Below are 24,519 nucleotides of genomic sequence, written 5' to 3'. Positions count from 1 at the left end.
TATATGTGCTATCAGCACTACTTTCTCTTCTTCTATGTCCTGAAATCCTTTTCTCAGATACTGGGAGGACATGTCTCTTTCCTTCACCACTCTGGCTTCAGCTTTTCACAGTTTTCTGAAGGAGCTGGAGAGATTTCTTTTACACTGACATGCTGCAGAATCATTATCCCCTGCAGGCTCCCACAATTATTCATCCAGTGTGCTCACTGCCGACACAAGGGCTATATTTAGGTTTGCCATAATGACCTCACCACTGACTGGCACATACACACTTTGGTTGTTAGCAGCTCAACACCTCGTTTCGGCGAAGAAGACATATGGTCTTTTTGTTTATAGTTAGTAGTCCACTCCCCAGCAGAATCAGACCTGTTTGGCTGTGACTGATGGAGAATGGCTGTCCTCAATAGCAAAAAGAGATGAAAGATGACAGAGCAGCCCGCTGGGCCTGTGCTGGTGCACAGTTTCTAACGAGTCATAGTGCGATGGTATCACATTATAACCCAATTTGACATAATAAATAAGCATCCTTGCACATGTGGTTTTTGGACATTCGTTACAGCACAGGTTGGAGTGAATCAACTTGCTTATACATTGGCCTATCAAAATACTATCAAATATACAGTTTGCCCACAGTTTGCCCACATTTTGGGGCAATACAATATCTAAATGTAAAATTGGTGTTGATTGATGTGAGTGCATGCACTTTTGTGAAAGCAATGCAGAGCTGCAGTTAATCAGAATCCAGTATTGTCTTCTCCTCTTCTTTTATTTTAATTTTTTTTTTTACAGTAAATAAATAAAGTAAGTCTTTGAGTGAATAACTTCATAATTATGCCACTCGAAATAATTATACATTCAGGCCTCCTATCTGTCAAACATCTCAACTTCAGTTTGATTTACATCCCAGAGTTTCACTGATATGGAATGCTTTACCATCAGATTTTTCAAATCTAACACTTGTACAATTTAAGAAAACTGTTAAAGGTTTGTTTTTGTCTGTGCAATGACATCCCATAATGTCTTTTATAAACAACCCATATAACTCCTAATATTATTTTACCTTTCATATTTATTCTGTTGATTTGATGTGTAATTTTAGTCGTGGCTTCTTTTTCTCTTTCTTCTGTTTTCTTATCAGTATTCCCAGTCCTTCTATTTTAATTGGAGTATGCATTGGAGGGTGCCCAGATTAAGCCCCTCTGAGGGTTTTTTGCATCTCTCCCTCACATCTTTTATTGATTATGTGTGTATTAATCTGTAGTATTTGTGTAAACCAATAAACTAAACTATAGAAAGACAAATTGTGACCAATGCGATGCACCTTTAACATTTGGAATCGCTCTGAATGATGTGTATATGTCTATATAAATTGCATAAAAGGAGAGCTCCAAAGAGCTTGAGAGTCCACATTGTTCATACTTTACAGGACATGTTCCCTATTCTACATGTGACCCAGTTGGAATGTGGACTATGTGGACTCTGACTGGGAGTCTAACATGGATTGGTACCTAGGGTTTCAACATAGGCTAAAATGTCATTTTCAATCTCAGTGTGCATTCATAAGTAAGTAAAGTTTATTTCTAGAGCAGATTTAAACACAGCTTTAGCTGACCAAAGTGCTGTACAAAAAAAACACTAAGATGCTGTATTTTACATTGAAAACAACAAGCAGCAATACACAAATAAGGAATTATAGACATGATGGTCTATATCGACGACGTTTCAATTCCGGCATTGTTCAGATGCCGCCAGAAATTCCACCAAATGTGCCTCATTTCTGTCGGATGTCCCTCACCTTTTGCTTCCTTTGTGTTGGCATTCTAAACTCCGGTAGATTTGTGAGGACTATGGTTAACTGCTCCTCAGATCTCTGCAGGGTAAATCCAGACAGCTAGCTAGACTATCTGTCCAATCTGAGTTTTCTGTTGAACGACATATACGCGTTCCACCAAAACAAGTTCCTTCCCGAGGCTATTTTGCAGAGGCGCCGTTGCTCCGTCCGGCGACCAGCGCCACCCAAGACGATTGTGATTGGTTTAAACAAATGGCAATAAACCAGAGCAACGTTTTTTCTCCCATGCTGTGTGGACTAGCCAGACCCTCGTCCGGCAGCGCTGTGGAGGAAGGTCTGGCAATGCGAGACTACAGACATGATAACAGATTGAGGGATAAGTGGGCTAAAAAAGGCCACTGAATAAAAATGTGTCTTTAGCCTAGATTTAAAAACCAAAATAGAGGAAGCACATCTGATATCTATCGGAAGCTGGTTCCACAGTTGTGGAGCTGCAACTGCAATGGCTTTCAAAGATTTGTAATCAGATCTAAGAGACCTCGGGACTGAGTGCCGGTGAATAAGATCTGTAATATAAAACGGGGCCTGACCATTATAAGCCTTGAATGCGATCAGCAGGTTCTCAAATTGGATTTTAAAGTGAACGGGGAGCCGATGAAGAGAGGCTGGCGCTGGGGTGATGTGCTCACACTTTTTAGTACAAGTCAACATTCTTTCAGCTGCATTTCAGACCATCTGTGGGCGACTTAATGAAGACTGTTGAAGGCCTAAATATATAGTGCAATTGTCCAGTCTGGATGTAATGAAGGCATGAATTACTTTTCCATATCATGGAAGGACATAATTGGCTTGAGTTTGGAAATGGTTCCTAACTTATAGTAACTATTTTTAACAACAAAACAGATTTTTGGGTTTAAGCTGCATTCAGACCTAAAAAAGCGATCCCGTGATTTGCTGCAGCAACGGTGCCACTGCAAAATAGCCTCGGGAAGGAACTTGTTTTGGTGGAACTTGTGTATGTAGGGAGGTGAGCTCTGGAACTAAAATGGCTGTTGAGTGTGTGATGAGACTTTTACTAAAAAAAAAAAAAAAAAGGTAAACATAATTTGATTGTCGGTTCTAGCTCGGAGGATGTTTTTTCCGAATCGACTAGAGTTTAGAATGCCAACACAAAGAAAGCGGAAGGTGAAGGATATCCGGCGGAACCTCTGGCGGCACCGGAACAATCCTGTAAATAAAAAAGACTACTGGCCCACTGTTTTCTCTGGCGTTGACTTTGGCGTCTTAGGAGTTGATCTACTGGCCCGTCCCATCTCTGAAAATGTAGGAGCAAGTGTTTAAATTGGCATTATTGAACAATCGACCACACAGTATTTGTAACAGTTTATCTATTTCTCGCCTAAAACATCTTCACAGTCCGCTGTGGTGGTTGCCACAATTTGGAAAAGAGTAAGCAGTGCGTGGTTACTTTTGGGTCTACCCAGCTCCTGTAAAGTATTTAAGGATTCGTGTGACTTTGTAAACCCAGTTGGCTCAGTGAAAGACTTCATGATTTCCATTATGGAACGGATGAACTGCAGCATCCTTACCCTATAGTCACGGAGTTGACACACTCTATTTTTACTGCCCGTCCACACTCTCTGCACCTGCCTTATAATTAATCTAGTGCTTGCTAAGTGTGTCCAGGACACGGATCCACAGCCCCAGAATATTCAACAAGGTAAGAAAAATAATGAATATTTATGTCTTGAGGGTCTTTTTACGTCCTCACACTGTAAGAGCTGAGCATGAGGAGATGTGCACATATAGCTGGGCACTCATTCAGCAGAGTGAAGAGAGATGATCAAGGAGGAGCATCAGTGGATTTTTACTGGCTTCCAAAGTCACCATTGTCAGCACTTTTCTCTCACCAGTACACTCTAAGAATTACATCTGTATAATAACAGAAAAAGTTCTCGCAGCTCATTACCCGGACTGTGTCCCGTAATTAAAAACAGAGATGATGTGTGTATAGCTACAGTTAAAATACAGAACAAGTTCTGTTAGGCCTGTATACAATTCACTAATAGAAAGCTGCATAGTTAGTAAACTACTGAAAATATTGAAAAAAAACTTCATGAATGTTAAAAAAGGGACAAAGGTCGAAACAAGTAACAAAACTTTGGGAAAAATCATCGTAAAAAGCGACAAATGTTGAAAAAAAAGTGACAACTTGGACTTCTGTAATCTCCCAAACCAAAAAAGTTGTAAGTGTAAAAAAACTAATTAATCATAAACTCTCCGTGCTCCTCCAGGCTCAGCTGTTAATCAAACGTGTGCATCGGCCCGTCCACTTCTTCCTTTCAGAAATTAAAATAAATACGTGCCTTTTTTTATGCGACCCTGAAAAGATTTGTGCAGGTTGTTTTCCAGGTAGACCAGTGGGCGGCCATGTGCCTAAATTAAACAGGTGGCAGTTTGAATAATGTATTGGAGCTCAGTGATGCATGATGTACTATGGCTGGGGAAATGTTTCTAACCACGATAGGCCTGGGTACAGTACTGTACACACACCTACCAGCTTCTTCATCCTTCTTCATTCCTCGAAGCCCTATCCATTGAAAGACCAGTAGGGAAAAGGTGAGAGGGGAAAAAAGCAGGTAGCCTAACTACTATATTGAGTACTGTACCACTAACATGCAAAATGGCAACATTTCTGAGTCTTAACATATCCCAAAAAGAACATGTGACATGTCTGGCTAAAGGCTCTTATATACTAGACACATCCAAGTTGGCGCGCGCCATCGTGACGTCAAAATGACGTAATATCCTGCTGACGCGCCCGAGCAGAGGTCGTTCACAGCTCTTTTTTTCCCAAAACACTGAACAAGTTCGCCGACAACCGGATGCCAGGACCCTGAGTGACTGCAAGTCTCTCCTGTAAACTTACTGGGTTAAGATGAGTTCTTTTATGGTGAATGAAAGACTCGATCCGACCAAGTAGGTCATCCAATCAAATCGAAGCATTGACGTCAACGCTGCTGCTGCCAGTTCTGCCGTTGTTTACCTTTTTCTTCTTCTTCTAGTCCGTAGAAAGAGCAACATCGGTAGTCTTTGCTCATTAGCGCCACCGCTGTTCAGGAGAAGACTAGAACTAGTGTCGCGAGCACCAGCGCGGGTATAAATCGACACGGCGATCCCGTGACGTCACATTTGTGCGTGCCAGCTGGGCTGCGGTTACTGTAAAACACGCTTAAGACGTGCCTGTAATAAAAGGTGAATGCAGAGCAAAATGGTGTTCAACTTCTTTTTAATCTGCCAGTCTCCCACTCACCCAATTTTATTAAAAGCCTATAATCAAAATAATAATAATAATTTGGTTACATGCTGCCTCCAATCCTTCCGAGTGGGCTCCTCCTCCGTCGGCCCATCCTCCAACTCCTCCATCTCCTCCCTCACTCGTTTGTTCTTTATGGATAGGAAAGGGAACATGCCCGGTGCTATCCTCCAGGCTCAAGATCTACTACTACAAATTGGGTTCAAAATGTTACAACCACTCCATAATACAGCTTCATTTAGTTTTTATTAGAAATGTCTTTTATAGGGTGGGGGATAGGGGTATTTCATTTCTGACATACTGTTCACATTCTGCTAAAACAAGGTATAAACCACAAGTAAGCAAAACATTGTATTAAACGTTACTGAGCAAAATAAGCATAAATACATTCATAACTCCCATAAAACCTTACAAAGTTGAAAGATTGAACATACATTAATCTTACCTATGCGGACTATTAACACATTTTAATTAGCATGTGAAAGTACATTGCTACAGAGGTTTCTTTCTATCTTTCTAAGTAGAACGGGTTCATTTGAAGTTGGAACATTTTGATTTTGATTGATTTTGAGAATTTAAAAACATATGAATTATTATTACACATTTTAGTTAATCTTAAAGTGCTCTGATGTTTCCTGACTCACTATATTGAAGAACTCCCTTATGCATACCTGTCACATTTGTCCTACCGTATATATCCACTGTGCTGCCAGTTCAAATTTGCAGTTTGAGTGATTGTTACTGCAATGTCAACAAGACAATTGCTCGTCCATAAGTCCTGTAATGTGTTGTCCCATTACAGCGTATTAAATGTTATATGACTGAATGGTTTTAGTGGTTTGCTGTGATGTGGTTTAATGATGTTTTCTGTGTCGAACAAATGATGAGGATGACTGAGCCTTTACAAACCCATAATCAGCTGGATGAGGCTGTAATACAGGGCCTGCTGCTGTTGCAGACCAAATGAATGGGACTGACACTCTAAACGCCCACAGCCTGTCTCACTCTCGCAAAGAACTCACCAGGCACCTGCACTTTTTCTTCCTCGAGAGAAAGTGCCCTTTTTCTGGGGAGCGGTTTTATTATAGTAAATATATATAGATTGTATTAGATTCAACTTTATTGTCATTGCACATGCCACAAGTACATAGCAACGAAATGTAGTTAGCGTCTAACCAGAAGTGCTTTAAGCAGTGATTAAATAACATATGCTACAGTATTTACAGAGTGCAAGGTATGAAATGATATATAAATATATGGATATGGAGTCTATTACTACAGGTATGTACAGGCTATGACTATGGCTATAGTAATACAGAATAAATAACTATACAGTATTATATACAGTATACAGTGGTGCAAATTGTGAGTATTGGAGGGATTGTACAATATGTACAGCGATTTTACAATATGTACAAATGATGTAGATTTGGTAAGGAAGTCAGAGTTGTGTTAATATATATTCTTTTTTTAAACAAAACGTTAAATATATTAACCCAACTCTGACACTTGAGCCCCTGCCAACCAAAATGTCTGTGCACGTCTCTGGAACTAACTGTTAGTGGCTCTCATCAACACAGAGCTCAGAAATACAAAAAACAAAATGGCTCAATCATTAATTCTCTCCTGAACCTCAAAAACTCAAGTATTTCCTCCTTCAGATGTAAGACTTCAAAGGGGGGAGGGGGGTAGTCGCATCGTGGGTTTCGCCCGATTGCCTGGATTTCAGTGTTAATTCTTACATTAATTACTCATAGTTGTAATTAAGATTGAAAACGCTTTTCAAAGAGAGGGGAGCTGCAGCCGTGACTTCAGCAGTGCAAAGGCAATTATGGGAAAGAAACGGAGAGTTCAGTTCCAGTCGTGATGTAAAAGGATTTGTGTGATTGAGGGCTGCGTAGGTAGGAAGGGTGCTGTGGGATTCAACGTGAGTGGGAGGGTTATTGTTTATTCTTTTATAAAGTCAAGTGTTTTCCCTTGGCATCAGGAAATGAAATGTTTTTCCTCCTTTGAAACCTGAATGCTGTGTCATGTCGTGGGCTGAATTTGTCCGTACACTAAAGGAGGATTTCTAGATGTGGAAGCACTCTAATGTAACGGCAAAATGTGTTAGTGCTCTAGTCTCGCATTGCCAGACCTTCCTCCACAGCGCTGCGGAGGAAGGTCTGGCTAGTCCGCACAGCATTCCGGGATGGGCATTTCTTTAAACCGATCACAATCGCCTTGGGCGGTGCTGAGCGCCAGACAGAGCAACGGCGCCTCTGCAAAATAGCCTCTGGAAGGAACTTGTTTTGGTGGAACATGTGTACGTTCAAAAGTTGTTTTAGTCGTGCAACAGAGAACTCAGATTGGACAGATATTCTAGCTAGCTGTCTGGATTTACCCTGCAGAAAAGGTTAACCATAGTCCTCATAAATCCACCGGAGTTTAGAATGCCAACACAAAGAAACAGGAAGGGACGTCCAGTGGAATTTCCGGCGGCACCTGAACAATCCCGTAAATGAAATGTCGTCTATAGACGAGTGCTTATGATGTATTTTTCCTCAAATATCAGGACTATTGGATACTGTTGACTTAAAACCCTTTTTTCTTTCAGGATCACCACGACAGCTGCCTGCATGATGGACCTGCGCAGATACCCACTGGATGAGCAGAACTGCACCTTGGAGATTGAGAGCTGTAAGTGGCACTGAGTTTGTTTTGGTGTATTTGCATGTATGAAGAGTTATAGCCCCAATGCCAAAGTTTTGCCACAGGTACCAACTATTCCTTCACGCCTGTAGTTGGTTTCAGTTGGTCGGGACAAAGGAAACAACTAATACACTGGTGCCTTTTAGCTCATGTCCATTTTATGTTCTCACTGACTAAAGAGGAATAAACATGAAGTCATATGCTCTGACAGGTAACTCAATCATTGGACAGTTTTGGTGATGCCGTCGTGCATCATCAGGCTACATGGAGTGGTAGTCAGCTTACAAACTCATGCTTCACAGCTCAACAGTGTGGTTCCGGATGTAAAAATCCCATTGATTTTCTCCTTAAGGATTTTGATTATCAGCCATAACGTCTCTACTATCAGAGGTAGACTGACCACGAGCTATGAGTTTCTGCTCCTGTAAAAGCTATAAGAGGTCCGTATGAAAGAGAAAAACTACACTACCCACAATCCTAAGCGTAACCGCGACATCTCTGATTGGTCCAACTCGCTATTACCATGGAAACGTGCGAAACCGCGAACAGCTAGATCGAGCTTCTACCATTAAAGTCTTTGTTTCTCTACGCAGTCTTCCTCCAGTCTACCTTTGCCTTTTTTTGCCGTTTTCTAAATGTTTATCTGCGCCGACTCAAATGTTTTATATTCACGATTCCTCTGTTAGCTGTTTGGCTTGGTTCCAGGCTTAAAACTCTTTATATCGGCAATTTTTGAAACGTCAATGAAAAAATTTTAATGGGGAAAAAAAAACTTCCAGAACCAGAGCTGTTAAAAGAAAGTGGGCGGGCACTGTTGAGCTCTGTTTAGACAGTGGTAGCCCGATCTCATTCAGGTCAGCGTCCAACACAACCTCAGTACCTGTCTCAGGCAGAGGACTAGTTCAACTCTGTGTCTCCATAGATGACGGGAGACGTAACAGCTGGATGATAACACAGCGCTGCCTCATCCTGCCAAGGTCATGGAGGAAGTAAACACATAACACATTCTGTCTGTGCTGAGGAATTTGGGTTAACCCTTGTGTTGTACCTTCGGGTCCCCGGGACCCGTTCAGTTTATTTGACGTTTTTGCATTGGCCTGGCGTTGAGCTTCGGGTCCCCCGGTGACCCTCGCGTACTATGTGGTGTCATTTCACGTGAACTGGCACGGGGGGGGGGCCAGAGACCCGTGCTGCAATCGAATGCGTTTGGACAGGCTAATACAAAATGTAAATAAACTAACCAAGTCCCCATGACACGATGGACAACACAAGGGTTAGGCAGTTGTGTTTACGGCGCCCGCACTACCTTTGTCTACATTGAAGGTTCAGCTAAACGTAACGCCTCCAGCCTGAGTTTAAATCCTCCTTCAGGAAGACAGGAACTTCACAAAGTTGGGGGACGACACTGCACGATAACACATCGTGGTTAAAGGAACACGCCGACTTATTGGGAATTTAGCTTATTCACCGTAACCCCCAGAGTAAGACAAGTCGATACATACCCTTCTCATCTCCGTGCGTGCTGTAACACTGTCTGACGGCTCCAGCATTAGCTTAGCCCAGCACAGATCCTGCAGGTAACTGGTTCCAACTAGCCTACTGCTCCGAATTGTGACAAAAGTGACAAAATAACACCAACATGTTCCTGTTAGAAGATGGCTGTGTCTCATGTTACGTTGTTTTTTGTACACGCTGTGACTCTACAAATCACAACATGTAAATAGGAACATGTTGGCGTTATTTTGTCACTTATTCGGAGCAGTAGGGTTACTGGAACCAGTCACCTGCCTGTTCTGTGATTGGCTGATGCCGCTGGAGCCGTCAGACAGCCTTACAGCACGCACGGAGATGAGAAGGATGTATCGACTTGTCTTACTCTGGGGGTTACGGTGAATAAGCTAAATTCCCAATAAGTCGGCGTGTTCCTTTAAACTGTACCGTCCGCCTTTATCTCTCCTCAATTGAGAGTCAATGAAATGCTTCTGTGTGAGTCAAAGAAGTCTCCCGAAAAGGTCTTCACGTGTGTGAGATGAGTTGTGCTGCTCTTGACTTTATCCGTATCACCACAGAGGAAAATCAAATTCTGCTGACTGACAGCAGGCAATGCTGCACTTTACTGAACCTTATGTGTTTATTAATCTTTTTGTGGTGTCAGAAAGATCTCACCAAAAAAAAAAAAAAGTATTAGTCCCGGCTCTAACTTGACCTCATCAGTCAGAAAATGAAGGACAGGTAGGAAAGGTAAAAGGCATCTTGTAGTGTGGTATTGCTTTTAAATTCCTGCTAAAATATTTACCATCACAAACTCCTGTAAAAGATTACGTCAATTTTAGGATATGGATTATAACAATGGGGCCTATCCAATATGTGAAAATGTTGATGTGCATGTTATGAACGCACAGAACTTTGCCACCTCCAAGAAGCTGCTGTCAGTCAAACACTTGCGCGCACTGACGTCACATTCAAGGTTTCACCCACAGTGACGCTCTATGCTCCGAGCCGATTGGTCCATGTTATTTTAACCCACAGCTTAAGTACACACACTCATCAGACCACACTGAGGTTGTTCAATTTCATCCAGCTTTAAATGCTCCTCTTCCACAACTCTCTCCACTTATTGTTCACTCTGTCCACTCCGTACCTCAGGTCAGAATCCCCTTCCTGCAGAAGACTCTTTGGTTACTGAGCTCATGCTGCACTTTACGCCGACTAATGCGAACTGGCATTTCTTGTTCAATCAGTCCTGGCCGGAGTGCTTCAGTTAAATAATGGATTCTACCGACATACATAGTTAAATTTTCCACACATTATATACTGTGTGTATATATATATATATATATATGCATAGAAACCTCCAGGGCTCAGTTTAAGGTTGAGTCCTTTTATGACACCTGCATGTCTAGAATTCACTGAAACCATGGCCGTTCATTTTTTTGAAAGCCATTCATGGGATCGACCCGTTCTCACTCCCATCTTATGAAATACCGACGCCTGGTCAGTGGCTCTCGGCGTCAGATACCGATGCTTAAATCACCCTTTAGCGTCTGTACGGGACGCACTTGGCATAGCAGCAGCTGGACCGCGGTGCTGTGAGATGACGTAGTATTAAGAGCTTTCACCCAGCAGACCAGGGTTCATGTCCCGTTCTTGTCCTGCGAGTCACTGAAGCGTACATTGTGTAACCCCACCCACCATCTTTTCCTTAACCTAACTGTCTTGTTCTTGTGGCAGCCATAGCTCTAACAATTACATATGTTTATATTATAATTGTCTCTTTCAGCCAAATTTAAAAATATCTATTTATGTATGTATTTTTCAGACAAATTAAACCTTTGAATGAATCCCAGGATACATATTTTGGTTATATCACTGTTATGTGACCCAGATAATATAATAACACAAGTAAACCATGCGTCTTTATTATCATGAAACTTATTATTTGTCTTAAATGATAATAAAACTGATACTTACCATCAATCATAGCAATTAATTGCGCTTATACGAAGAAACGGCGATACTTGAAATATATTGCGATTAGACAATTATGCAATCACAATTATGCATCACAAGATGACGCAGGAATCTGGTCAGGCTTCAAGAAATGCATTTGTGTCCAAACCACCGTGGCTCGGACCGATCGGCGTCCTGTGACTCCTGACTGGCCTCGGCAAGAGTTTGGCAGACAGATGGTTCGTCCAGCATCTGCCAAGTATTTTTTGAAAGTGCCTGCCCATTTTCCAAACAGCTTCCAATGGTGGCTTCTCAGATGGTTCTGCGTAACAAACCATCTGGTGCTTTCAGGTTAGCAATCTACCTCAGTATGAAAAAAAATACTATAACAACTCAGTGTGGCATCTGTGTTTCTGTAGTCGATATAGAGATGCTATCGTATAGTACATTCACAAACACAAATTTACAATAGGAAAACATTTAACTGACCAACAGACTATTTACATTTTTTCAAATAATGCATTCATAATAATGAAGAAGGTGTGCAGCTAAAGTGCACGTAGGTTTAATGATTTTTGTTTCACAAAATGTATCCTGTCATATTTAAAAATCCGGTAACACTTTAATTGAAGGTATCTACGTAAGAGTGATATGACACAGTCATGACACATGAACCCTAACTCTAACCATAACCATAATACTTATTAAACGTTTATGACTTGTTTATAATGTTTTATGACACGTTTGTGACAGTGTCATGTCACTCTTATGTAGATACCTTCAAGTAAAGTGTAACCAAAAATCCTCTCTAATGTCAAAAGTGAAGGTCTTCTCACATACATTAGGTGGATGAGAAAAAAAAAAAAAAAGAAGGCAGAATCATAACGAAGCCCTTCCAGTAATGAGAAGTAGCTAATTCCCTAAAATCCTGCTGCTGCCTCTAGATAAGATGAAGAATCTGAAGGGAGAGACGAGCTGGCCCAATTAAATTGGTCTAATTACTGAAAGGGCAGCTGTTTCACTCTGGTTCAGGCTGTAGACATAGCCCAGAGACTCACTTGTTGTTTCCGTTCAGCCTGTGGGAAACTGGAAGATGTTCAGCTGAGCACAAAAGGAGATGCCTACTTTCTGCATTATCAGTCCCAAATTTGATCCGGCCCGCATATCAATTTAGGTTCTCAATAACTTTTGTCCCGTCTAGTTATGAACCAAACCAAAAAAGATGGGAAACTGTTTTTCAAACTGCAATTACGCGACACGCAAAACAAAATTTGGCAGAGTTGCCGACTTTGAGAATCTGAAATTCCCCCAGAAGCAGAGAGTTTTCATACTCAGGCTGTGAGTCAGCTGTGTGGTAGCCTGCTTTTAAAAATGTAACCATTGTCTAGCTTTATTTGCTAAACTCTATGACGGCTAAGACCCTTTTTGCTGAGTTTTTTAGGGGCTTTAGGTCGACCAAACTGTAAGTGAGAAGACTATACGAGACGTGCAACAATACAGTCAAAGATATTTTACTTTTTCAGTTAAATAAAAGCACGTCTGGCTCTGGATGTTATTCTCAGTTTCCAGTGTGGCCCTTAGTGAAATTGAGTTTGACACCCTCAGACTAGAGTGTGATTACAACATTCTCACCTGTCCAGGTGATCTGTACCAAAGTGGAGAAAAAAAAACACGGCAGCTGTCAAGTCGCGATAGCATTCTGTTGATATACTGTACTGTATTGTGCCTGGATCCAAATGTGTTTGTCCTTGTGTTTTGAGTTGAGGTTTTTGTTATTGTTCTCCCCGGCCTCCTCTCTCTCTCTCTCTCTCTCTCTCTCTCTCTCTCTCTCTCTCTCTCTCTCTCTCTCTCTCTCTCTCTCTCTCTCTCTCAGATGGATACACCACTGACGACATTGAATTCTACTGGCAGGGAGGCAGCAGCGCAGGCTCAGTTACTGGGGTGGAGAACATCGAACTGCCCCAGTTCGACATCATAGACTACCAAACGCTCTCCAAGAAAGCTGTGTTTGCCACAGGTAACAAGTCAAGTAATAGTCAGTTCAACCCTTATTTTGTACGGTGGCCCTGAAGGACAAAACACGTCAGCATGTCAGAAAACAACAACATTTCAGGAAACAAAACGACATTTGAGAAAACAAAACGACATTTGAGAAAACAAAACGACATTTCAGAAAAAGCATTTCAGAAAAAACATTTCAGAAAACATTTCAGAAAACTAAACCACATTTCACAAAACACACTTAAAAAAAAAAAGCATGACATTTTCAAATGTTTCTGAAATGTTGTTTTGTTTTCTGAAAGGCTGTCAGGTTTTATACTTCAGGGCCACCGTACTTCTGACCTGTTAGGAAAAAAGAATGCAATTCCCTGTACTATACGGTAACTGTTGGGATATGACGTGGTCAATTATAATGTTCATTTCCACAGCACTAATTCCATCAATACAATGACAGTTTTCAACAATGATTAATTCCAATCCAATTAAATCATATTTAATCCAGATTTCATCCAGTGTGTATACCTTCTGTATTTTCACAGCAGCAGTTACCAGGCTTCCACTTATCTGTTGATAACTGAGAAATAGTTTGAAGACAAAACCAGTTACTCTGCCGAGTGCCAGCCCATTAAACCTTTATTATCGCCTGTGTTTTAATACATCAAATTTACAATATAATCGTTTTCATTTACCTAGATTATTTTCATGGCACCTAAAAATGACAAGTTAGATACATACAACCCCCAAGGTTAACCCAACTTAACTGCAGGTTAATTACAACATCTGTGTGATTTGCTATTCCGACATTTTAAATGATTGAACATATTTTATATTTCTGTGATTTATGGCACTACAAAAGCAATGTTCTTATGAATCTCAATAAATATCTGCAACCTTGTGTGTAACAGGCTCATATCCACGTCTGTCCCTGAGCTTTAAGTTGAAGAGGAACATTGGCTATTTCATCCTGCAAACCTACATGCCCTCCACCCTGATCACCATCCTGTCCTGGGTCTCCTTCTGGATCAACTATGATGCCTCGGCTGCTAGAGTAGCCTTAGGTCAGTTACCTTTTTTTAAAATTCTTCACAGATTAGAAATTATGCTTGTTGATATGCTTTTTACTGGCATGGCTCTATATGGCAATGTGTGTCTGTTGGCCGGTGGGTTGGTCCACCACTTTGCTCCAGACTGAAATACCTCAACAACTTTTCCATGGATTGCCGTGAGATTTCGTCTACCAGGGTTTCCACAGGTAGTCTAAAAAAGTCTAACTTTTCAACGTCAAAATTTTAGGCCTTAAAATAAGTCTTAAATTCGCAAAAGTATTGTGTTTTAGGTCCTAAATAATTTAAAAAAGGTCTTACATTTTCCTACCTCCAAGTAACGCTACTTCATTGAAATATTTCTTTCTTAATTCTGTGGCGTTGTAGTTCTGTCTTTCGCTAGTCCAAATTTAATTTGCTGTATATGTACAGATAATTATTACTCTGTGTCGCTTGTATTCAATTTTAATACTTTTATTTACTTTGGAAGTACTTTTGTGACTCTGCATTTCGTTGTACTTTTATGTCATGATATTGGTCTTAAATTTCATTCATAAAGGTCTTAAGAAGTCTTAAATTTGACTTGTTGAAACCTGCAGAAACCCTGTCTACAGACATTCATGGTCCCCAGGCGATGAATCCACATAACTTTGGTTAATCTCTGACTTTTCATCTAGCGTCATTATCAGGTCAATATTTTGAAATTTGTCCAAAACTTTTATGCTTAACTCGTAAGTCAGAAGGTGGTGGAATGCGAAATGCATATGAGAGCGGAGGGGTGAAGACGCGGACGCAGGTCAACGGTACGCTTACAGAACAACAACATGCTATTTACTCAAATGCCCACTTACTAGGAATTTTTTAATAAAGGATTAATAAAGTCTATCTTATCTTATCTAAACTGTGGGGCTTACATGCCTCAATCAGAATAAACTATAGTCATACATGTATATACTCTTGACTTCTGTGGACATTTTGTGGATTGTGGAGTACCGAATATTGCTTGCCACTACTTTGGGCTACTTTACTTTAGCCACATGGTCATCAGTCACATTGGGATCATTAGTCTCCATTCCACAGCTTCTGTGTGAGCTGGCCTGCTGGAAGGGCCTGAGTCAAATGCCCATCCATTCCACTGTTTAAAATAGCCATTATAAGTCTTCCATTACTCGGGTCCTGTCTGTGCGTGAATCAGAGGTGAGTCAGAGCGCAGTACTGCCACTTAATTACAGCCACTTTAGTAGGTTTTACACAAATCTGTTCTCCGATGTGACGCAGTAGCCATCTGTGACAGTACCGTAAATTGGTTTTAGTGGAGGCAAAGGGGTAGGATCGCTCAACCATGTCTCAACCCAACGTTCAGGTCACCTGTAGATACCTTTTAACATATAACACCCCTCTATAACACCCCACACCACCTCTTTCATTTTTAAACAGTAACATTGTACATATAAAAAATTATATTTTTATTGTATTTTTCTTTTCTATATTTATGTTTCTTGTCTATGCACCAAATCAAATCATTGTATGTGAAAACCTACTTGTCAATAAATCAGATTCTGATAATCGCACATTAAAAATCAATTACAAACGACACAACAAATGTTCCACCAAAACAAGTTCCTTCCCGAGACTATTTAGCAGAGCCACCGTCGCTGGGACCGGAGCTTAGCGCCGCCCAAGACGATTGTGATTGGTTTAAAGAAATGCAAACAACCCAGAGCATTTTTTCTCCTATCCCAGAATGTATCTGTGGTGTAGCCAGACCTTACTCAACAGTGCTGTGGAGATAGGTCGGGCAGTGCGAGACTAACACACACATTAATAACCCATCTAAATGTACTTATAGACATGCCGTTTTCGGGATTTTGGCACATATTGAACATACCCATAGGCAGTCACAGCTACGCATTAGCTCTACATGATTACCTTTGCACATCAGATGCATTCAGTCATGCATGTAGGCTACATGTGTGCATGCACAGACAGACATGCAATGTAACCATTTAAAGTACGACATTTTAGGAAATGCTTTTTTAAGCAGTTGTTAATTGTTGTTTTGTAATAAGGGCTAATTAATAAAGCCTTGCTCTTTCTGTAGCTATCGTGTCCACTCAGCATGCAATCTTGCCGAAAGACCTCCTTCTAAACGTCCCCTCCCTCCACGTCTGCTTGTCTGCAGGTATAACTACGGTGCTGACCATGACCACCATCAATACCCACCTTAGGGAGACTCTACCCAAGATCCCCTACGTCAAGGCCATTGACATTTACCTTATGGGTTGCTTTGTCTTTGTCTTTCTGGCCTTGCTGGAGTACGCCTTTGTCAACTACATCTTCTTCGGTCGAGGTCCTCACCTGCAGAAGAAAGTGGCAGAAAAGGCTGCCAAGTCCAACAACGAGAATAAGAGCAGACTGGAGAGCAACAAAGTGCAGGTGGGATTAGGGGCTTTGTCATACTGTTTGGTTAATGACATCATAACAGCCCAGACACACCAAGCCAACAGTTGGCCAACAAGTGACAGAGTTAGTTTTTCTTATTAATGAAAAATGTGAAGTTCAAACCCTGCTCACTGTAACACCTCCATACACCTGGCCAATCGCTGCATAAAGTGGACACGGCTGTCAGACACTAGCACTTCTTTTTAAGCATACTGACACCTGGAATTTTGTTCTACCTTTACCTCTTAGCGGTTATGGGATTTCCAGCTCCTCAAAGAAAACACTTTATGCTTCCTTCAAAATTGTCTGAATTACCTGGGGGGCAACCTCTAGCTCACCCAGTAGAGCGTGCGCCCAATGTAGGCTGAGTCCTTGGCAGCGGCCTCGGGTTCAAATCCGACCAGCAGCTCTATGCTGCTTGTCGTCCCCCCTTCTCTCTCCCCTCTCTTGACTTCAAGCTATCCTGTCAATTAAAGGCCATAAAAGCCCCAAAAAATATATAAAAAATATATAAAAAATAAATAAATAAATAAATAGGTACAGGGCTTACCTGTATGTGGCAGTCCACGACGCAATGTTGAAATTTCCCGTAAATAGGTTGCTGCTCGTTGTTTTAAGCCCAGTTCAGACCAAAGATTTGCGACCAGGCAAGTTGAAACTACTCGCAACGCTTCGGTCTGCAGCATTCGAAAACCTACCAGTTCACACCAATGTGACGAGACGGTGTATCATCTCCATAGCAACGACTCTTTGTACTTCCGTCCTAACTTCCGACTTCCAGGCTTTTTGTAGCTAAATATATAATTTTTTGCGTCTAAATATGAATGTGGATAACGTTGGTCATAGTGAGATGTTTGCTACAGTTAACATTTTTAGTGATGAATCGTCAAAAACACGTTTTATTTCTCTGATTCACGGCTTTGTCCGAGGCGCTCCCTCTCGTCAGTCAATCTCTAGCTCCCTCGGCCGTCTATATGCTTGCGGGCGCTCGTTGAGCCTCCGTTAACAGTGTGTAACAGAAATAAAATGGATTATGTATTTTTATTTAATTTTTTTTATAGCTGACTTCACAAGATGACTTCTCTATTGGCTGTTGAAACAGGGGACGTCTCTTACGTTCTAAAACCAGCCTCTGGAGACTGGACCAGCTGAGTCGCAGCCACACCATCAGCCGGTTTGAGTCGAGCTGAGACGGGCCGGTTCAGACCGCAGCAACTTTTTAGTCTCGTCGCGAATCTTTGGTCTGAACTGGGCTTTTAGGGATCCAGCCCATGACTTTGCATTCTATTTGGGTTTTGGTTACAGTATGAATTGATTGAAATCTGATGACCTCCTTCCTCAGGTTGATGCCCACGGCAACATCCTCCTGACCAACCTCACCAGCGAGATGAGCGGGGCAGACATGATGGGCGTTCTCAACGACCCTCGGGCCACCATGTTCTCTTACGACAGCGCCAGCATACAGTACCGCAAGCCCATGGCCAGCCGAGACCTGTACGGACGACCGGCCATCGACCGGCCAATGGGCCACAAGAAGGGTCGCTTGCGGAGGAGGGCCTCGCAGCTCAAAGTCAAGATCCCCGACCTCACGGATGTCAACGCCATAGACAAGTGGTCCCGTGTCATCTTCCCAATTGCATTCACCTTCTTCAACTTGGTCTACTGGCTTTACTATGTCAATTAGGGTGGTGGCGGCGGCGGCGAGCCTGTGCAGAAGCACCAATGATAGTGGTTTGATAGAAAATCTACCTAGGTCTTGTACAGCAATGAAAATGAAGAAGCGTTCAGTCCATTTGTACAAATCCTGTTTTGGAATGAGTAGTACTGGATGTCTTTACAATGTACATACAATTTAATATATAATATATATATATATATATATATAACAGAGGTATAATTTATTAAAAATCCTATCACTTTTGCTGTACTCATCCATACAAAATAGATAGATACAAATAATGGAATTTAAGACACAGTATAGGTATGTTATTTCTAAGTTCAAACTTGCCAAAAAGACTTTGGTGACTCCGAAGATACAGGCAATGATCTTTCCTCTGTTCTATCTCTTTTTCTTACCTTCTGTTATCTCACTTTTTGCATGTGAATGGAACACAACCTTTTGTTTGCTTAAGGTAAAAAAAAAACTAAAAAAACAAGACAAAAGCAATCCCAGTGCAAAACGTGTACAGGAGGTACCTAAAACCTTTTACATGATCTTGTGACTGAAGCTAATCCAACTAATTAACAGAAGGTGTCTGGTTGAATTCTATGGAGCCCCTAAAGGGACATGAGGAATTAAAAAAAATGTCTTGCTTCTCATGAGCACAAGATACTTTCTGGTGTGCACACGGATAATTTTCCTGTGAGCACGCAAAAGTAACTCGTGCTCCTGAGAAACCAATCTTAGGCTAGCAAAGTGATGCTAACGAAGCACTGCTAACGTTACGTGGCTAAAGTTATTTCACAATTTCACATTTGCGGCATGAAATCGGTTAACAGCAACCTTATCATCTTTAAGTTTGTGGATGACGCTATTAGGTACATTTGGTTGCGTTTTCAGGAAGATGAATACCTCCTCCTCGGCAGTAGGATTGGGCATCGAGAACCGGTTCCAACTTGGAATCGTTTGGAAAAATTGGTTTCGAATCCGATCATCGGTTCCAAATTTAACATGCGCAAGTTTTGGTGTCTGTAGCGGCGACTGTACTTCCAGGCGCTTGTTGTGTTGCAGCCATGGAGCGCAGTAAGCGGCATTGAAAAAGCTCGGTAAAACAATCAAAATAAAATTTTCCTCTTATCCTCTTATTTGTGAAATAAGCATGTGACCCGTTTCAACTCCACCCCTCAAAGAATCAGTAATCCACAATCGATAAGAACTGGAATCGAAAGAAAGAATCGGAATTGGAATCAGAATTGTTAAAATCAAAACGATGCCCAACCATACTCGGCAGCCACTGTGACTGGTATTCAGATTGGTTTCTCATGAGCACGCGAATGTATCTCGTGCTCACGAGAAACCGATATGAAAACCAGTTAGAATAGTTGTAGTAGTAGTTGTAGTACTAGTAGTAAAGAAAAGCATCTCATGCTTAGGAGAAAGTTTCTTGAGCGCACCAGAAGAAAAATATTCCCCATGCATGTCCCTTTAGGGGCTCCGTAGCATTCCATCGTGGTAAGTTAGTCCTTATAGTGCGTTCCATTTGTACTCCGAGGTCTGTTTTTCCTAGGTCAAAGTCGGAAACACGTCCCCCCTGACCTCGGATTTCTGAACTCGGACAACCTCCGAGTACCCCGAGCTCAAAATCCAACATGGATGCCCTGTGCATCAACAGTTGTGAAAGCTTTAGTAACATACAGTTAATAGCACTTCTGTCATATTTGTGTCTCACTAAATCAGTCCTGTACAACTTCTATCTGTGGACATGTTACGTACGTTTGTATGCACAAATAACAGCGTAATGCGCTGTTATTAACTGGTATTGCTAACAATGGCTAACAATGGCTAGTAAATGGAACGCGTTCAACTCGGGTGTGACGTCATTCCCAGCTCCGGTTTCCGAGTTCCGAGGTAAATGGAACGCACCATTATTTGGTTTGGTTATAAGTTCAGTGCTTTGACTGAGCTCATTTTTGTGGAGTTGGGTTGAAATCCTTCTCCGACAGCCATCTGTGAGCTAACAAACATGTCAGATTGCTTTTCGTGAATGACATGTTTTTGGACAAGTTTCTTTTACATTTCTGTAAGAAAACCAAAAAAAGCTTTGCATGGTTCTACTGAGCCACTCTGTATTATAATCATTATACTGTATGCTTTTGAACAATCATTGCATTTAAGGTAAGTACAGGACAGATGTTAATTGGAACTCCACTAATTTCCTAAAAAAAGTAGTCAAATTTGTACCTACAATATTCTCACAGCGTCTGTGAGCATGTACAATGTAATTTTCTTTAAAAGAAATCAGGTAAAGAATGACCAATGATGTCACCATGCTTTCAAAATCACATTCAAACACTTCAAGCTCTGATAAAACTCGCTGCTGGTGTTGAAACACGTGGTGTGACAGACTATTATTGAACATTTTTTGTCAGATACCTGAAATACTGTACATACTGTAATTGTTAGAATTGCATAGAGTTTCATCCACCTCAGTGTGTTATCAAAGGGCAAGTACTTGGTCAATGTTACTCCAATTTATTTTGTCAGTGGCTTGCCTTTTAGCTTATTACGGGACTTATCTTCAGGGCCAGGGATCAGTTGGAAGACCCAAGTTCAAGTTTGCAGTCAGGTTCCAATACATTTTTGAAAGTAAACTAGTGGCGAGGACAGCAAGAGTAGGTGTGACAAACAATTAGCATCACACAAAATGAATAGCCAGTCGGTGTCCCAAGAATGTATGTCCATATTGGACAATTCCTTACCTCACAAATCATGTTCAGTGCCCATGCAGGAATAAGCGTGTCCTTTACAATATATAGTGAGGTGGAAAGTCAGCGTGTAGATAGTCTCGCTTTGACAGTCCTTCCTCCACAGCGCTGCGGAGGAGGGTCTGGCTAGTCCACACAGCATTCCGGGATGGGAGAAAAAAAAACGTATAGCCTTGGGAAAGAACTTGTTGTTGGAACATTCAAATGTTGTTTTAGTCGTGCAACGGAAAATGACAGATTGGACAGATAGTCTAGCTAGCTGTCTGGATTTACCCTGCAGAGATCTGAGGAGCAGATAACCATAGTCCTCACAAATCCACCGGAGTTTAAAATTCCAACACAAAGAAAGTGGAAGGTAGCGGATATCCGGGCGAAAAGAGCGTGATCCGACGGAATTTCTGGCAGCACCAGAGCAATCCCGGAAGCGGAAGTTCGTGGATGTAGACTAGGGTGTAGAGAGCGGAGACGTGGATGGGCATTTAGAGTCCGATGCTGCGTCCGAAATTCCATACTAACATGCTATTTAGTAGCTAAAACATGTATGTGAGATTTTTTAATATGTCCAAAACCTTAGTATGACACCAATAGCAAACTATGCCGGCATATATATCCCACAATGCAATGTGGTAGTAACGACAACGTTCATAACAGACAAACGGACAGAATCCAAGAAGCTCTGTAACGTCGATAATGCTGGAATTTACATTTCTACATATTTAAACGACCGTTGGTCTAGTTCTAACCCCTCTTTCAGTACGTTAAGCATTATCTGGCGATGCCGCTAGAGCTGAGGTCGGCAACGGTTACCATGGTTACGCGTCGTCAACGGCAAGGAGGCTCGCAGGAAGTGACGTTGAACATTACAGCTTAGTGCGTCCGAAAAGATGCACACTACTGTTTATTTACACAGAAGTAGGTTGAACGATATATAGTATAGTATACATATTGAGTATGTAGTGCAGAGTTATGAGATTTCGGACGCAACCTGAGTTTCATGCAGGTGACTAGAGTCTGTGTTCCGTTACAGACCTGCAATTAACATTTTGTCTTTTTATCGACCCTTGGGGGGGGGGAAAGCAAAGCCCACCCTGCTCTTGCTAGAGCATCACTATTTAAGGAAGAAACTAACGTTTAGGGGGCGAAACGTTCGTTTCTTCAGAAAAGCAAAACCTGACGCCGTGTGTTAGTGAAGTGTCCTTCCTCCAAAATGGTGGTTAATAAAAAGGTCATTGGCAAATGCGCTAAAGTTGAGTACACTGCATGCCCATTAAACACCTTCAACTCTACACTTTACATCATACTTACTGCATTAGCACTGAACATTCAAATTGGGCTTAAAGGTGCACTAGGTAGGATGGCGAAGATCCAGGACTTAGCCAAAATGTTGTAACAGCGACAACTTCTCAGTCCCTCCCCCTTTCTGCTAAAGCCCAAAACGGTCTCCTAAGCCCCTCCACCCCCCCACGAGGGAGAATGAATGCGTGTGCATGAGCAGTGATTGACACGCATTTAGACACCCCGCCCCCCGGCCCTGATTGGTGCATCAGAACAGGATTTTTGCAAATCGCACTACAGGCTGTAGGTGGTGCGTCAGAAATGACCAGCTTCATGTAGTTCTACTGGAACATAGGGTCAGTTTCAGCAAATATGACAGAAAGTTACTTTTAGAAGGCTTACCTACTGCACCTTTTTAAATCGTGAGGTGCAAATCCATCCAATATGGGCATAATTCCTGGGGATGCTGAACTACTAAACGGCGGTTTCCCATTGACAGGAGAGGAAGGGGTAAACCGAGACACATTGTGCGTCTGCGCAAGGTCCTTGTTCTCCTGCATGCCACTTCTCTTGGTAGACCTAGGTGTGTCGGCCCTCGCAAAACATTCTGATAAGGTTTCTTTGTGTTCTAGTCCCTTTTTATTGTGTAACTTTGAAGAAGCTGCCTTTTTTCTTTTTTTGTTTCTTTTAAAAGCCCATGAACTATACAGACTTAGTGATAGACAATTGTGTTGGCTTTCTACGTCATCCGCTCACTTGCAAAGCAAACAACAGGGATGTAGAGTTGCGGGCTTCGGCAGAGACATATGCATTTTTCGGGTCACTGAGGGAGTTTGTGCGCTGTAGGGTGTGAATGTTCACAGTGGATCAGACAGGTTGTAAATAAACCAACTGTTATCCAGATTATTTAAACCACATGTACGGAGGCAAACGTTAAAGTGAGTGCGCCTGAAATACCTGAAAGCAGGTATTTCCCAAAGGTCGTTTTTTTTTGAGAACCTATCCTTTTAAAACCTGTCTTTATAGCAACTTTCTCTGATAGTATATATTAATAGAAATTACAGCCAAAACTACAGATACAAAATGTCAGTGGTTTAAGTAATGTGTTTTTTTTTTCTTCCTCGACGTTTCCCCAGTTAAGGACACACTGTTGCGGACACTTGATGGTGAGGACAAATGTGGACTGATTGTCTTATCAGGGCTTTAAACAAAAGAAGAAAAAAACAAACCCACAGCAAAAGCAGATAGGCTTCTACAGGACACAATAGCAGTGTGCTCTTTCCTCATGGCTGAATATTGTGCCTTTACCAAGACTCTCAATATTTTCACAGGGTTTAACTTAACTTCTATCTAGTGAGTAGAACTTAAAAGACAAATCATCTTGTACTTTATTTTATTTTTTAGATCAAGAAGAACAAGGAGAACCAAAAACAGAAGGGGACTCTTTATGATCTTTTTCTTTCTGAGGCTCCAAAGTACAGTACTATTAGCTAAGCGTAGATTGTAGTAGTAAGACATTCCCAGCATTACGATGACAATCTTTTGAACTCAATGCTGAAAAAAAAAAAATAAATAAAATCTTGTGTAAGGTCGGTCTCTCATGCTGCTCGTGCTGCTGTTTGTAGCACACGGACGGGAGGGGAAAAGAAAAGGAAAAACAGCTTGGCTTTCTTCACGACAAAGGACCGGGAGCAGATGGACACACGTTTTCTGTGAGCGAACGAGCTAATGGAAGCCCTGAACAACTGGTTGGCCTAAAGGCTGTGGAGGGGGAGGACACGTGCTGGACTCTTATTGTGTAAAATTACTGTACATTTTTTCTCTTGTGCTCTTTATGTGCTCTCAAGTGGAATTGGGTGTGTGTCTTTCTGTTTGCCAGTAAACAAACATAAGACACTGTGCCGGAGAGAGAGAGAGTGGTTTTTGTGTGTGTGTGTGTGTGTGTGTGTGTGTGTGTGTGTGTGTGTGTGTGTGTGTGTGTGTGTGTGTGTGTGTGTGTGTGTGTGTGTGTGTGTGTGTGTGTGTGTGTGTGTGTGTGTGTGTGTGTGCGCGCATGGGAGTCGTGTGTGTGTGCGCATGGGAGT

The 24,519-nt window shown here is 41.7% G+C and overlaps 1 protein-coding gene and 1 long non-coding RNA gene across 4 annotated transcripts in view; both read left to right on the top strand.

Annotated features, from left to right (window-relative positions):
- gabrb1 (gamma-aminobutyric acid type A receptor subunit beta1) overlaps positions 1-20,786 on the top strand; it is a 71,511-nt gene extending 50,725 nt beyond the window's left edge. For all 3 annotated transcript variants that reach the window (XM_039786424.1, XM_039786425.1, XM_039786426.1), the window contains 5 exons: positions 7,705-7,787; positions 13,123-13,266; positions 14,156-14,308; positions 16,476-16,729; positions 18,078-20,786. In XM_039786424.1, coding sequence (XP_039642358.1) covers positions 7,705-7,787; positions 13,123-13,266; positions 14,156-14,308; positions 16,476-16,729; positions 18,078-18,419 — 976 coding nt within the window. In that variant the 3' untranslated portion in view covers positions 18,420-20,786. The remainder of the gene's footprint in view (positions 1-7,704; positions 7,788-13,122; positions 13,267-14,155; positions 14,309-16,475; positions 16,730-18,077) is intronic.
- Positions 20,787-22,735: 1,949 nt separating this feature from the next.
- LOC120549477 lies at positions 22,736-24,258 on the top strand. Its single transcript, XR_005637393.1, has 2 exons — positions 22,736-23,601; positions 23,840-24,258. It is a non-coding gene; the product is annotated as an uncharacterized LOC120549477 (long non-coding RNA).
- Positions 24,259-24,519: the final 261 nt, after the last annotated feature.

This window comes from Perca fluviatilis, chromosome 20 (genome assembly GCF_010015445.1).
Source record: "Perca fluviatilis chromosome 20, GENO_Pfluv_1.0, whole genome shotgun sequence".
NCBI classification, from domain to species: Eukaryota; Metazoa; Chordata; class Actinopteri; order Perciformes; family Percidae; genus Perca; species Perca fluviatilis.
Note: the sequence above shows the minus strand (reverse complement) of the source record. Positions and strands in the feature narration are given on the sequence as shown.